This window comes from Nipponia nippon, unplaced genomic scaffold (genome assembly GCF_047370975.1).
Source record: "Nipponia nippon isolate SJK-2023a ecotype South Korea unplaced genomic scaffold, ASM4737097v1 scaffold_2, whole genome shotgun sequence".
NCBI classification, from domain to species: Eukaryota; Metazoa; Chordata; class Aves; order Pelecaniformes; family Threskiornithidae; genus Nipponia; species Nipponia nippon.
In genome coordinates, this window is record NW_028262336.1 from 84,046,265 (window position 1) to 84,059,465 (window position 13,201).

The 13,201-nt window shown below is 35.5% G+C and overlaps 1 protein-coding gene across 20 annotated transcripts in view; it reads left to right on the forward strand.

The window, feature by feature from the left end:
* The window catches only part of RBM26 (RNA binding motif protein 26), a 64,468-nt gene that overhangs the window by 2,104 nt on the left and 49,163 nt on the right, over nucleotides 1-13,201 (forward strand). For 18 of the 20 annotated variants that reach the window (XR_015705109.1, XR_015705113.1, XR_015705114.1 and 15 more), the window contains exons 2-5: nucleotides 10,434-10,552; nucleotides 11,105-11,241; nucleotides 12,114-12,202; nucleotides 12,802-13,040. Coding sequence is in view for 10 of the 20 variants with exons in the window: in XM_087759085.1 (XP_087615211.1) it covers nucleotides 10,434-10,552; nucleotides 11,105-11,241; nucleotides 12,114-12,202; nucleotides 12,802-13,040 (584 nt within the window). In the remaining 10 variants the exon portion in view is untranslated. The remainder of the gene's footprint in view (nucleotides 1-10,433; nucleotides 10,553-11,104; nucleotides 11,242-12,113; nucleotides 12,203-12,801; nucleotides 13,041-13,201) is intronic. The other 2 variants (XM_087759086.1, XM_009472012.2) reach the window with 1 other exon arrangement.

Genomic DNA, 13,201 nt, shown 5'->3' on the forward strand with positions numbered 1-13,201 from the left:
TCAGTCTTTCCCCTCAAGCTCTGTTCATTAAGTAATGCATAGTAGTAACTTCTTATCCTGGTAACAACTCAGGTAGTTCCATGTTTCTCTGTTTGTTTGAATATTGAACTGTGATGTCTGCTAGTGATAGTCAGCAGTTAAAGGATGAAATTGAGATTTTCAGCCTTTGTGATCAGTGCAATTTTCTAGTACTAAAATGACCAACATGTTTCTGTTAAGTTAAATGTGGTGTGTGAGCGTTCAAATGTGGTTCTCATGCTGGAAAACTATGTTGTGGGGTAAGGAATTGCTGGCCTGGAGGATGCTCAGTTCTCTGAATTTTTAGCTTTGGGAGGAAAAGAGCCAGCAGGGACTGTTAAATTCAGCTGTCATTCAGTTTTGTGCGGTGTCCTATGTAACCGCATTATTCTAATAAATGTTGGAATTAGTGGAGAAGTATTGTCATTTCCTAGCAGCCAAATACTCTTGGAGCTGCTTCTGATCTCAGCTATCTGAAATGTGTGCCTACAGCCATAGATTCTGGCTGTATGAAAATTTTAGTGTGCAGTTACTTCTAAAGAAATAACTGCTGTTGGTGCTGTACTACTACAATGAGGCCCTGAGTGCTGGTCATCTGGAGGTGTTGCCATAGCCTGAAAATAGTTTTTGACTTGTCTTTACCTTTTAATGAAACAAAAAAAACCATGCCAATTGTTTTTATCTTGTGGGTCTTTCAGAAACCTTTAGCTGCAAGATAGGCAGCTGAATTTCCTAACTAGACTAAGGAAGATACCATTGCATTAGATCATTATGGAGGTGTTTGTCTCAGTAGTTTTAAGGGGAGAAGTGCATTTAAGAAGATAGATAAATAAATTTTATACACATGTATATAGCTCTATGTGCTAGTTATCTAGAGCTGCGTACTTAGAACATGCTTTTTTTTTCCCAAGTTGCCCATTTCCAAGTAGCTAGCAGTTTTTAATAAGGATGTATAGCTTGTTCTAAAAGGCCATAACACGTGTACTTCTGAAACATAATGTTTCAGAACTAGAAGACAGCAGTATCTGTAAAGATTGTTTCGTTTTTATAATGAAGTTTTATCTTTAAACTGTTTTAAAGTGTTAGCAAGGATGCTAACTTTTTAGTGTAATGAAACAAGTGTGTTATATAACTTTGTGGACTGGACATCATTTGGTTGTTGGAAACGCTGTTCATTGACAAGAATGGAGGAGAGGGATGATGGAGGATTTAAGTCTTGGAATTTTTTGTTTGTTTGTGGGGGGGGTTGTTGGGGCTGTTTGTTTGTTTGTTTTGGACTGCTCTAATGCCTTTGGCAGAGCCTTGGTGATCCTCTATACAAACACTCGTTATCTGAGTTTGGTTGTGTTGCAGTGAGGCAGAAACTGCAAATGCTACCATGCTGGAGCATTTACACAGCCCAGCTCTGCGTGAGGCTGGTAGAACTCTAGTAACTTTCTGCAGTTCTCCAAAGAGAGGCTGCTTTTTTGGTTTTGGAAATAACTCTTTGAGCAGCTCAGTTTGGTGTACAGAGAATTACTAATTATGCACACAGAACCATTAGAGATACATCTATGTGAATGTAGTACCAGTGTAAACAAATGTCAAGAATATTTTTTGTGGTGTGACTACTCTGTATTTGATTAGAACTATCTTTATGTTCGACTCCCGTCAGCCCTGTAAAGAAGGCATTTGTCAAAATTCTTCTTTGTTGCTTGCAGACAGCAGTATGCTTAGTTTCTAGTGTTACACACTTTTTCTTGTCCATGGCATGGCTTCTGTAAAGTGTTTGAAAATAATGTTAAACTTGGAATATAACCTTATTTCTGTCATTTCTTATTTCTGTACTAACAAGGTCTTCACTGAGCCATGTCTGTTGTGATGGGTTTCTTTTCTGCAAGTGCATTCCAGATCCTGTATAAACTGTGTATATAAACCTTATTCTAATATCAGGATCTGGCTTGGCAAAGTTCCAAGTAGGAATCTCTTTTCAGTTTTTTTCTTGATTTTTTTTGAATCTCTACGTGTGAAAAAATTAGCTCTTTTGTACTAGTGCTGCAATCACCATTTTGCCTTGTAAGACATTGTAATGTTCTCCCCCTTGCCCTAATTCTTTCCAGTGGAAAATTTTCTTGTTTTAATTACTTTGTGTAAAATAAATTTAATTAAAATCTTCCACTGGCCCACTGAATTTTACTTACAACTTGATTAAGGCTCCCATATCTAATTTTTTCCACTTTGCTGTATTTACATTTTTATGAAGGTTTGTTCATGTGCTAAATCAGACTTGCAAGGAAGATGAAAAAATATGTAAAACAATGTTTATGTAGTATTTAGGCATACCTCATTAAAATGGAAAGGTTTTTTTGCATTGATTAATTCTTTAAGTGATTATGGTGTTGGAACTACTTATGTCAGAGGGAATAAAATCCCAATTGTTTAAAGAATATTTTGAGTATGTCATTGGAATATTATATGGCAAACAGTCAGAATGCTCTGCTGTTCAGTTATGCCTTAACTGTTATACTTTTTGTTTGTCATGCTTTTCAGCCTTTCCTTGTTAAATTTCATGGGTTTTGGCTGTTTGGATCTTTACTTAATTGTTAATAGGTTACTAGTTAGTTATCCTCACCCAGTTACTTAAGAAAGGTAGTGAATAAAAAAAGGTTTAACAATGCTGTAAGGAATATGCTAATAAGCCAAGATACTGAAAGAATAGAAATAAGTTGAAATAAAAAACTTTGGCATTCGTTTCCACATATATGTGGCACACCATCCTATCAGTAACACTGATCAGCCCACCAGGAGGTTTCACTCTTGTTTCCCTTGAAACTTCCTAAGAAGTTCAAAAGCAATAGGTGTTTCTCTTCATTTCACTTACTCTGTTAACGCTTTACAGTAAGCTATTTATAACTAAGTTAAATAAAGCACAAATACACGTCATTGGTATGTCCCTCTCAACACTAGTGAAGTTACTCTTCTACATCTGTTATGAAACTTGATAGTTTGTTCACCTGATTCATGGAGAGCTGCTGCATTTGGGAGTGCTGATACTGCTAAGCTTCTGTGTAAAAATACTATGGAGTTAAAATACTGATATTACAAGGTGTAGTTGAAAGCAGAAAATAAAGAGGAGAAAATTATTCCTGTGACAGGAAACTTTTCTTGTTCTTACACCGAACATCAGCAGCAAAATGGAACCCCTTGGCCGCATCGCAAGTCATAGAGACACAATGATGGTTTTTGCTTTCTGCATTGTGTGTGTGTTGGACAACCAGTAAGCTGACAGTTGTTCTGCCTCATGAGAGCTGGCTCGAATCTAGAGGTGGCATTTTAAGCTGCCAGTTCCTGATTGCGGCTGTATGAACATGTCAGATCTGGGTATCATGATAATTTAGATCTATTGTAATGACATCACTAACTTATGTAATGGCATGGGAGGCTGTTGCATTCTTCAATGTATTTCTATTACTTTAAGTACTGTTAAAGAGTTAATGAAAGTAAGCATTACAGGAGTGATCCTTCTCATCTCCAGTAGTGTCTCAAGATAAAAGTCAGATCTTGCTGAATGAGCCTGTCATTCATTTTACTTATTGAACATTGTAGCTTTTTATAGATCTTTTTTAGAAGCAACACAACAGAATGGTACAACTGCCTAAATTAGACTAGCTGCTCTGTCCAATATGCAACATACATTTTTCTGCACCCACTCAGCCCTGCAAATACGAAGCATGTCTCTCAGCCTTCAAACATAACCACGTCTACCTTGGTTAATGTCAAGAACTGAGCAATATTCTAGAGAAGTATAAATATTAATCTTTAGGCAACAAAACTAGACTCTGAAATTTAGGTTATAAAGTCTCAGGATCAGAGTACGACAAATAACATGCACCTACGTGTTATTTCCTTTACAGAAAGACCATTCACTGCCTGGAGGACTTCAGACATGCTTTTCCAGTTTCAGTGTACTGCGGTAGTTTAAATTTGTCAAGGAACTAGTTTTAGGACTTGCAGCACCTTTTTGGTCTGTACATTCATTTTAAAAAATGAAGGAAAAAAAAAAAACCCTCATAGTGTTTTGTTGGGGTTTTTTTACCATTTAAAAAAAATAGTGTTTGCACACTAGCTGTGTCCAAAATGAAGTCTAGATTGAGGGTCTTGGCATTAGCTTGAAATAAAAGCAATGAAATGTATCTGAAATGAACAAATAGTGGTTTTGTTACAAGGAAACTTTATGGAATTTTCTTTTCTGTCCTCACTCCTCTCCCCTCCCCCCCCAGGCACACTTTTTCCCCCCCTAAGTGAGTAACCATGTTCATTTTGTGAAAACTGTCAGATTACAGTTTGACAGTTTCAGCATGGGGATTTTTTCCTTTTTTTTTTTTTTTTTCCCCAGGTGGTAAAAAGGTTATGCGTCCTATAGCTAAACACTACTTATGTATATGTCCCTTTGGGAGTTTGCGTACATTTGCCAAACATTTTCACCACAGGGTAGACTTCAGAATACTAGGGGGTTTTTTCATAGAAAAGGCATGTAGAAAAGTGTGAATTAAATTATGTTGCCAAAAAGCTTAAAAAAATCAAATTAATTTTCTCTGTAATGGTTGAGTTGTTGTCTAATAGCTGTAAAATTTAAGCAGCAGTTTGTTTTGCTACGCCAGGGAGATTTTTAGCAAAATAAAGGATTATCCTCTTATTAAACTGATTTCTGTGGTGTTTACTACAGCACCATAGAACCGCGTCTGCACCAAATACTGTAGATACTACTTTTAAAAAGAAATGACCAGAAATAATTACTTTTTAAAGGCTCCAGTTCAAAGTTGCTACTTTGCTTATTAAAAACTGACTTAAATGATGAATTGCAGCATGGGGAACTTCATAGCACTGGAGATGTGTTTTCTTCTGAGAGGAAAATACGTGTGTTTAGATATTTCAGAGCTTTCCTCAAGCTAATTAGTTAATACTTTAAAAGGATTCAGCTTGGTATATGTGTAGTATACCTAGAACATGTATCTTTACTCATTCTGTGCTTTGTCATGTTGGAAAACGTTATTCGAGGAAGTCAGACTGGAGTAGGATAGGCAATGTTAATAAGTATTTAAATATGTAAATTTTTCAGGTATATTCTTATCAACTTCACAACTGTCATTCCTGAATCTGCATACCATTTTTTAATTCCTTGCATTTCATCCTCCTTGGCTTAAGAATTCATTAGGCTCCCCCCCTCTCCCCCCCGCCCCTTCCTGTCGGTGTGAGTGTTGTAACAGGAGTCCTAGCGGCCTTATATTCAGTATTTAGTTGGTGGAGAGTTCAGGGCCCTGTTGAGGAGACATGCCCGAAGTTCTCAGTTGGTAGTGGAATATTTAGTCCAGCAGAGGCTTTCAGATCTGACTTCGATTTTGATACCTTTTACATTAAAAATACTGAAATAAACAGCATGTTTTGTCTTTCATTTTAATATGTATTTTTGTACTGATGCTTAAAAACATTCATAGGCACTAGCCTGCCAAAATATGTCCTCAGCATACTGTATTCAAAGTTTCTGTTTATTCTCTCTTAAGGCTTGAGATACACTTACTGTATGCTTCTATTTGATATCTTTTTAAAATGGTTCTTATGCAATATTTATGTACAAAGGTATTTTGCTGGTTTAGCTTATCTGCCGTGTTGAATTACTTTTAGCTATTTTGGCAAAGTCTTTCTAAGTCAATATAATCTCTGTTGTTAATAACGGGGTTTGTATGTACAGCTACACCAGGAACGTTTTTTTGCAAACAACTTTAATATGTATTCCACATCCCCTGAATTTGTCAAGTAAGGCTGATGCCTGTAATTGCATGGTGATTATAAAAATCAAAGTGAGTTCTCAGAACATACTTAGTATTTTATATTTTAAAATATGTAAATCTGAGTATTGGAAATGGATAGATTGAGTGGTGTTTAATTGTTTAATGAATTGCAAAGTATTCAATTAAAAAAAATAAGACTGTACAGAGAAGTGAGTCCTCGTCAGTCAAATTACTTTCCCTGTCTTAAACATTCAGTATTTAAAAAAAAGTATATATATATGTTTAAGGCTTAAATTTACTCATAACGACTTAAGCTTTCCTCTTCTGCTTTGTTTTCTTTATTTGAAATGGTAATTTCAAATAATGACTGCAAAACCAGATGAGATCAGAAACAAAGGATTTTGAAAGAAGGATTTTGAACTTTTTTTGTGAGGTTCGTTGCAGTTGTGAACTCTTGCTCCTACAATTGAACAAAATATTTGATTGGGTGTTACTTTCCTTTTTGAAGCTTTTCTCTGGTGGTTAGCAGTTGGAGGTATCTAGATCATTCTGTGAAGAACATGTAGAGCTCTAACAAGAGAATTCTTCCATCTATGCCTGTATATTAAATACTGTTTATTAAAGCAGGATTACCAGAGCAATCTTCCTTGTTTAATACAGAGCAGTAGACACTGCATGTTCTCTGGCTGATAGAGTACAGACTGCAAAAAAGCATTACTAGAGGTAAAAACATTTAGCATTACTAGTTAGAATCATATATTCAGAAAGTAGGTGTAAGAAAACATACTGTGGTGTGTAGTTTTAGCAGGCATAGGGATGTACTTGCTGCAGTGGAAATGAGTTCAGATTACTTGTGCCAACTGGTGTGTGTTTGTTAAAGAAAACATGAAAGACAAAACAGGAGGAGAAATTTATGTGATTACTGATGCTCTTTACTACTTGTAGCACATGCCTACAAAAAGTTGAGGGGATGTAGATACGGGATTCAAAGTTGAGAAATGTTGTTTTGCATGTTTAAGTGTATGCGAATGTTTTTCTAGTGGCCAAATTCTAGCCTAAGAATGAAGTTATGTCTAAATTTGTGTCACACTTTTAATGCACAGATTCCATTTATGCTCAGGTCTGTGATGTACCACACCGTATTTAACTTAAGCTAAGGATTCAAACCTGTATCTAACAACTGAAAATGTGTATCATTCAGTGAATACTAGAATTTAAATATAAATTTATTTTTAATTTTGAATGCAACTTAGACTATTTGAAATGTGTAGGTGGTATTCTGATTTGTCTCATTTTTCTGAATTGTCAATTAAGGACCTTTCTCTATTAATCTTATAATCTGCAAGAATATAGCATGATATATACTGTACGATAAGTCCTTGTGCTACACGGTATATTTTGCTGCCATCAGCATGGGTGCCTTTCCTGTTTTCTTTGAGGTGACATCACTTAGTAAAACAATGTTGACTATAAGAGCATAAAGTACAAGACAGAGAGGTTTAGAAAAACTGATAAAGCTAGCTCAAAATAGGTGAAAAATCCATGTATGCACAACAAAGGTACAGCAAGCATTTTGCATATTATTCACACACAAAGTCTACTATTCTGTAAGAAAATACTGTCAAACTAGACAACATAAGAACCTGTTTATCAGAAAAACTCAAGGCCTCTATAATCCAAACCAGCAGATTTTGACTAAACCAAAGGATAGAGAGTTCCTAGACAACATTTCAGAATTCAGTTTGAATGAAAAAGTAGAAACGAATGAGTCTGAAAAGCAGTAAAAGATCAGACTATAACCTTTTTAAATCTAAGATACTAGCTACAGAAACAAGCATCGTTTTCACAGTAGCGTGGAGAAAACAGATCAGTTTCTGGGTTTTTTAAAGCTTTGAACAACAGATATAGAAGAGGACTTCTGTTTCAAGTTAGTACATAAAAAAGGAAGTCCTTCGGCTGTGTAAAGATCATTAGCAGCTTAATTTTAATTTTAAAAAGTGAAAAGAAATCACATAAAACCATAGTGTCAATTTACAAAAACATTTTCTCCATTTTACTCTACCACAAAATGCATTGTATTCATTATTGCTTAATTAGCATCAATTTGAAGTAATTAGTCTGTTAGTATTTCTTAAAAAATAGTATTTGTTGATTAGCCAAAATAAATACGTAGTTTTAACTTCAAAGTGTGTAAGTTCTTCCTGTTGTGTACAGGGGGATTCCTACATTGATATATTGAATAATAATAGAGTTCAGTATGATTGTTTTGCATTGTTCGCATATGGTTGTATCTCGTATGGAGGGATAAATGCTAAGACAGTGCCACAGGAGAAGGTGATTCTGTGTTTTGGTAATTAAAAGTACATTTATGTACATTTTTGTTGAGGATATTTTCTTGAGAGTATCTCGGAGTTGGGTGGATGGACTGAAATTCTGAAGTCATTCTGGCGGGGGACAATATAGCTAAGATTTCCAAAATCATTATCGGGGGCAGGGAGGAAGGCACTAATTGTTTGTTATTTTTAAGTAAGTTGTTTTGTTTGGGTTTGGGGTTTTTTTGATTGTTTATTTTTTGTTAAACCTTTTGGAGTCTAGGTGGCTTTCCAGACAAGATTTTTCCATTTGCTACCCTGCTCATCAGAGAGGAATTACTTTAAACTGAATATGAGGTTGTTGCATAGTCACTACTGTAGGAGCTGGAGAATTAAAGTGCATTGCAGTAGCTAACAGGAGTTAACCTTATAGACTTATATATAACCTTATAGACTTTTTACCTTATAGACTTATATACCTTATAGACTATAGATTTTGAGTGCATGTGTCATCATGTAAATCAGTTGTAGCAGATTTTGAACAGTGACAGCTGACTATTATCAGATGAGAACCACATTTGTGGAAATTGAAATAAAACAATTCAGCTTGTAATGTTTTATCTGATTTTTGTGGAGAATAGAAAGGAGAAGAAAAGAATTAAGGATTATCATGTGAAAAGTGTCCCCTCCCCCCAGTATTATTTTCCTGTTGTGACTATAGATAGATAATATGAAAATAGAACACTATTTTTCTGAGACATGATTCAGCTTGAGACTGAAAATCTTCTGTAGTGACACTGAAGTTGCATTAAGGAACAGTAAAAAAAAAAAAATAATTTTACAAGTTCAAGCATTGAGAAGTTATGAAATGCTGCCGTTAGGGCCTCCTGGGGGCTGTACTGGATGAGAACCCTCACTGCAGCCTATGACAAACACTCCGTTCAACACGGGGCTTTCAGATAATCTGCTCGGATGATGAGCTCAGGTGCTAGCAGTGTAGAAGAGACCATGCAGTCCTACCGCTCTCGCTGTAGGAGGTTATTTGTGTGCCTGCTTCCGAGATGACTTGATGCTTGGACAGCATTCTCTTCTGGATAAAGAATTGTTAAATCTGCATGGGGGCAAACCATATGTGATAGTTGAAGGAAAACATTTCTGAAGAATTTTGACTCGGTTTGCAGTCTGTTTTTCGATTAACAGTATATATTTGCGTTTTGTACGTCTAGCATGTGCGGGTTCTTCTGGAATGTAGACTGATTGTGAACTCCCATCTCCTGTATCTATGAATAATGCAGGCTAATACAGAATACTGTGGAATGTCCCCTAGCAGCTCAAGTTGCTTTTACAGCATGCAGTTCTGCTATTGCCTGCTTTCTAGAGGATGCTGAGTTATGTTCGAAGCTTTGACCTTTAACTTTAGAGCACTCTGTGCTGGGCCCAGGCTATCCAGAGGATCTCCTGGGGATGGATGCTGACAGATCTGCTTCCTTTGCATAGTGGATATGTGTGCATGGAGGATGTTGCTTGCTGTGCAGGAGATAGCTTCTTTGGAGAGAGGAATTAGGTAGCGTGATATAATGAAAGGTTTGGTTTGAAGTGCACGAGAGCATCAGCTTCTACACTGAAGTGCTCCATACTTAATTCTAGATTGAATTTAGATGTCTAAAAGGAATAATGATCCCCTAAATGTCACTTCATTGACTGCGCACCTCTTACGGAGATTTCTGTGATAATATTGTATGAACGCTTTTTCCTTAGGCTTTTGCAATTAAGATTTTTTTAGTTAATATGCTTTTTATGGTGTTCATATGTAGGTAGTAATAAGATTCTTTACAAACATATTTAAGAGAAAGAGTCCCTCTGAGAGTCTGAATTTTTTTATAGCATAGATCACTTCTGCTGTATCACTGTATTAATTTGTAATTAGGTAGACTGACTTTTCCCTGTTAACAGTCATTTAGTATTACAGTCAGAATTACTGATTTCATCATTGGGAAATTATGGAAGTATTTGTTGTATTTGTAATTGTTGTTAAGACTATTAGGCAGTTGGAGCTGTTCCATTCTATGTAGTACTTACTCGTTTGTTATGAGGCGCTCTGTGGAATATTGTTTGGAAATATTCTAGGCAGTTGCTTCTCTGGAAAAGAAAGGTGATACTTAGCTATCTTATATATTTTAAGACTCTGTCTTAAAAAATACCCTTGAGCGTTTTTCAGTTACTTTGGTAGGAGAGGTTTTGGTCCTCTATGTGTATTGGTCATACTAGTTTCAGACATTAACTTCTGTAATGTAATTGCTGCCTTTTTTTTTTTTTTTTATTAATCTATTTGCAGATGTGATGCAGATCCATCTGCTCTAGCTAAATATGTTCTGGCTTTGGTAAAGAAGGATAAAAGTGAAAAGGAACTGAAGGCATTGTGTGTTGATCAGCTGGATGTATTTCTTCAGAAAGGTATGGTCTTTGTCATAACAATTAAGCTTGAGTGAAAAGTCTGTCTTCTTTAATTCATTCAAACAATCTTTTACCATAGAATCGTGCGTTTATCTCTTTATTAGTTTTGTTACTTTGAAGTATGTAATACAATTTTCATGAAGTTGTTGTAAAAAACCAGATGTATAGCACAATATGCATATATTAGGCATATGTTTTGTGTCTATTGGTACTCCTGGAAGAAAATTACGGATGTTAAGAGTTATTGCCAGAATTAGAGGTATTGGAGCTCTGTATGTATTCCAGAAATATTCTTCTGGGTGCTTTATTAAGAGACATTAAATAATTCAGTGATTGAAAACCTTTATGGAACAATGTCATTCTTGACATGTTTCTTGACTCTGTAAATGTCCTTTTTAAATATAAAATAAGCAGCAGAGTATTTAAAAATAGTAATCTTCATGGTTTTAACTTTTTTGTGAATGTTGATTTTTTTTTTTAATTAATTTATTTTTAAAGCAAATGTTAACTGAAGTTTTGAATAATGAATATTTGTACACTCTTTGCTTTTAGAAACCCAAATATTTGTGGAAAAACTGTTTGATGCTGTGAATACAAAAAGCTATCTACCTCCACCAGAACAGCCGTCGTCAGGAAGCCTGAAAGTAGAATTTTTTCAACACCAAGAAAAAGAGACAAAAAAAGAAGAGGTAGGCATTGAGGTTTTTTTTTAAATGTACGTCTCTTTTCCTCATTCCTGTAGTTTGATTAAGTGGTTCAACTTCATTGTGTTTGTTTATTAATAATAGTTCCCAAACTTATACTACAGCATTAAAATATGTCAGAAGATTTGTGCCTAGTATGTTGAGTACTGCTGCACAATTTTTCTAAACATAAGTGAGTGCTTCAAAGGTAAACCAAACTGACTAGGCAAATGTAAATAAAGTTATTGAGTAGTGTAGGAGTGGCAATACAGCCTACATTAGTTTTTTGCTCAGGGTTGCTGTTGTAGTTACGCTGCCCTTTAATTCAGCATAAATCCAGGCTGCCATTCCAAATGGCAGTCCTCGTTCCTCCAGCTGCTTGATTCAGATAACATCCTTATTCTGACACAAGTATTTGTGGTGTTCTTTGAGCCAGAAGAATAGGTTTGTCCTTTTCAACAGCAGCCTAGGTTTGGCTGCATGAAAGTGTTTAACAGTGAACTGAACCAGCTAACCTGCTGATGAAGAAAAGACCTTACTATGTCAATTGTTGAATATTTATATCCTCCCAGATCTGTTACTGCACCTTAGTATGGATTTTTGTCCACCTGTAGCAAAAGCAGATGTATCTTCAGTGCAGTACAATAAGGATTGTTTATTCTGCTGTATTTTCTCCCAACCCATGCTTTGAATATTCCTAGGAATAGAAATCTAATATGTTATGAAGATTCTCTAATTGCGTTAAATGCAAAAATGTTATTTCAGTTCAATGCTACTGCTGAGCTTGCTCAGCATTTTGAGGCTTCTTATTTGATTGTGCAGAAGTCTCCATGATAGTGTACTCATGTTTTGATCAAATCTATATACTTTAAATTCAGATAGTTAAAGAGGAAGAGCGAGAGAAGAAGTTTTCTAGAAGATTAAATCACAGCCCTCCTCAGTCAAGTTCTCGCTACAGAGATACCAGGTAATAAATTTTACTTAACCTCTTGTATTATATCAGTAATCAAATGGATTTGGATAATTATGGTGTTACTAAATGTTTTCTTTCTGTATGGTCACCTAATAAGCCTCAAAATAAGACTTTTACTGCTTTTATGCGTATATAGTTAAATGGCAAGTATATAAGTGACAGTGTAAACTGTCTCCGAGTTGTGCACAACTATCACATTTGAGTTCTATGATTCATTTTTATGTTAGATTTGTGGTTTATATTACAACACTTACTCTGCTCAGTATTGAGATTGAATTGTGATAATTTTAATTTAGAAGCAGTCCCTTCAGTAACTGTTACCTTTTTGGTGTTTCCAACTTGGGGAAGGTGCAGCATTGGGCAGAAGCAGAATTTTACATATGTTTTAAAATCTTATGGATGGTAAAAGTAAAATGCATAAACCAAATAAAAGAATTTTTAAAGTCTTCTGAGAAGAAAGGAAGGGACATAGATTCCATTTGTAGCTTTTCTCTAATTTTCCATTGCCATTTCTTGAGGTTTTTAATAGTAGTTAAGGTTTTAAATTATGGCTTCATAATTCTTGTAATTAACCTACAAAATTACATGTTTAGAAGCCGTGATGAAAGGAAAAAAGATGAACGTTCTCGGAAGAGAGATTATGACCGAAATCCTCCCAGAAGAGATTCCTATAGGGATCGATATAACAGAAGAAGAGGGAGGAGTCGGAGCTACAGCAGGAGTCGAAGTAGAAGTTGGAGCAAAGAGAGATTGCGGGACCGGGATCGAGACCGGAGCAGAAGCCGGAGCAGAACACGAAGCAGAGGTACCAACAGTTGGTCTCTAAAATACGGTGAATGTTGTCTACAAAATTTAGACACTAAACTTAAACACTATGTTCAAGATGTACCAAAATTTCCTCTATTGTTCTTGTTTCTTTGTTCAAATTTAGCTTGGTTTTCTGTGAAAATAAGGCTTATGTGATTATGTTTTCAGTGCTCGTTTTCCCCTCTT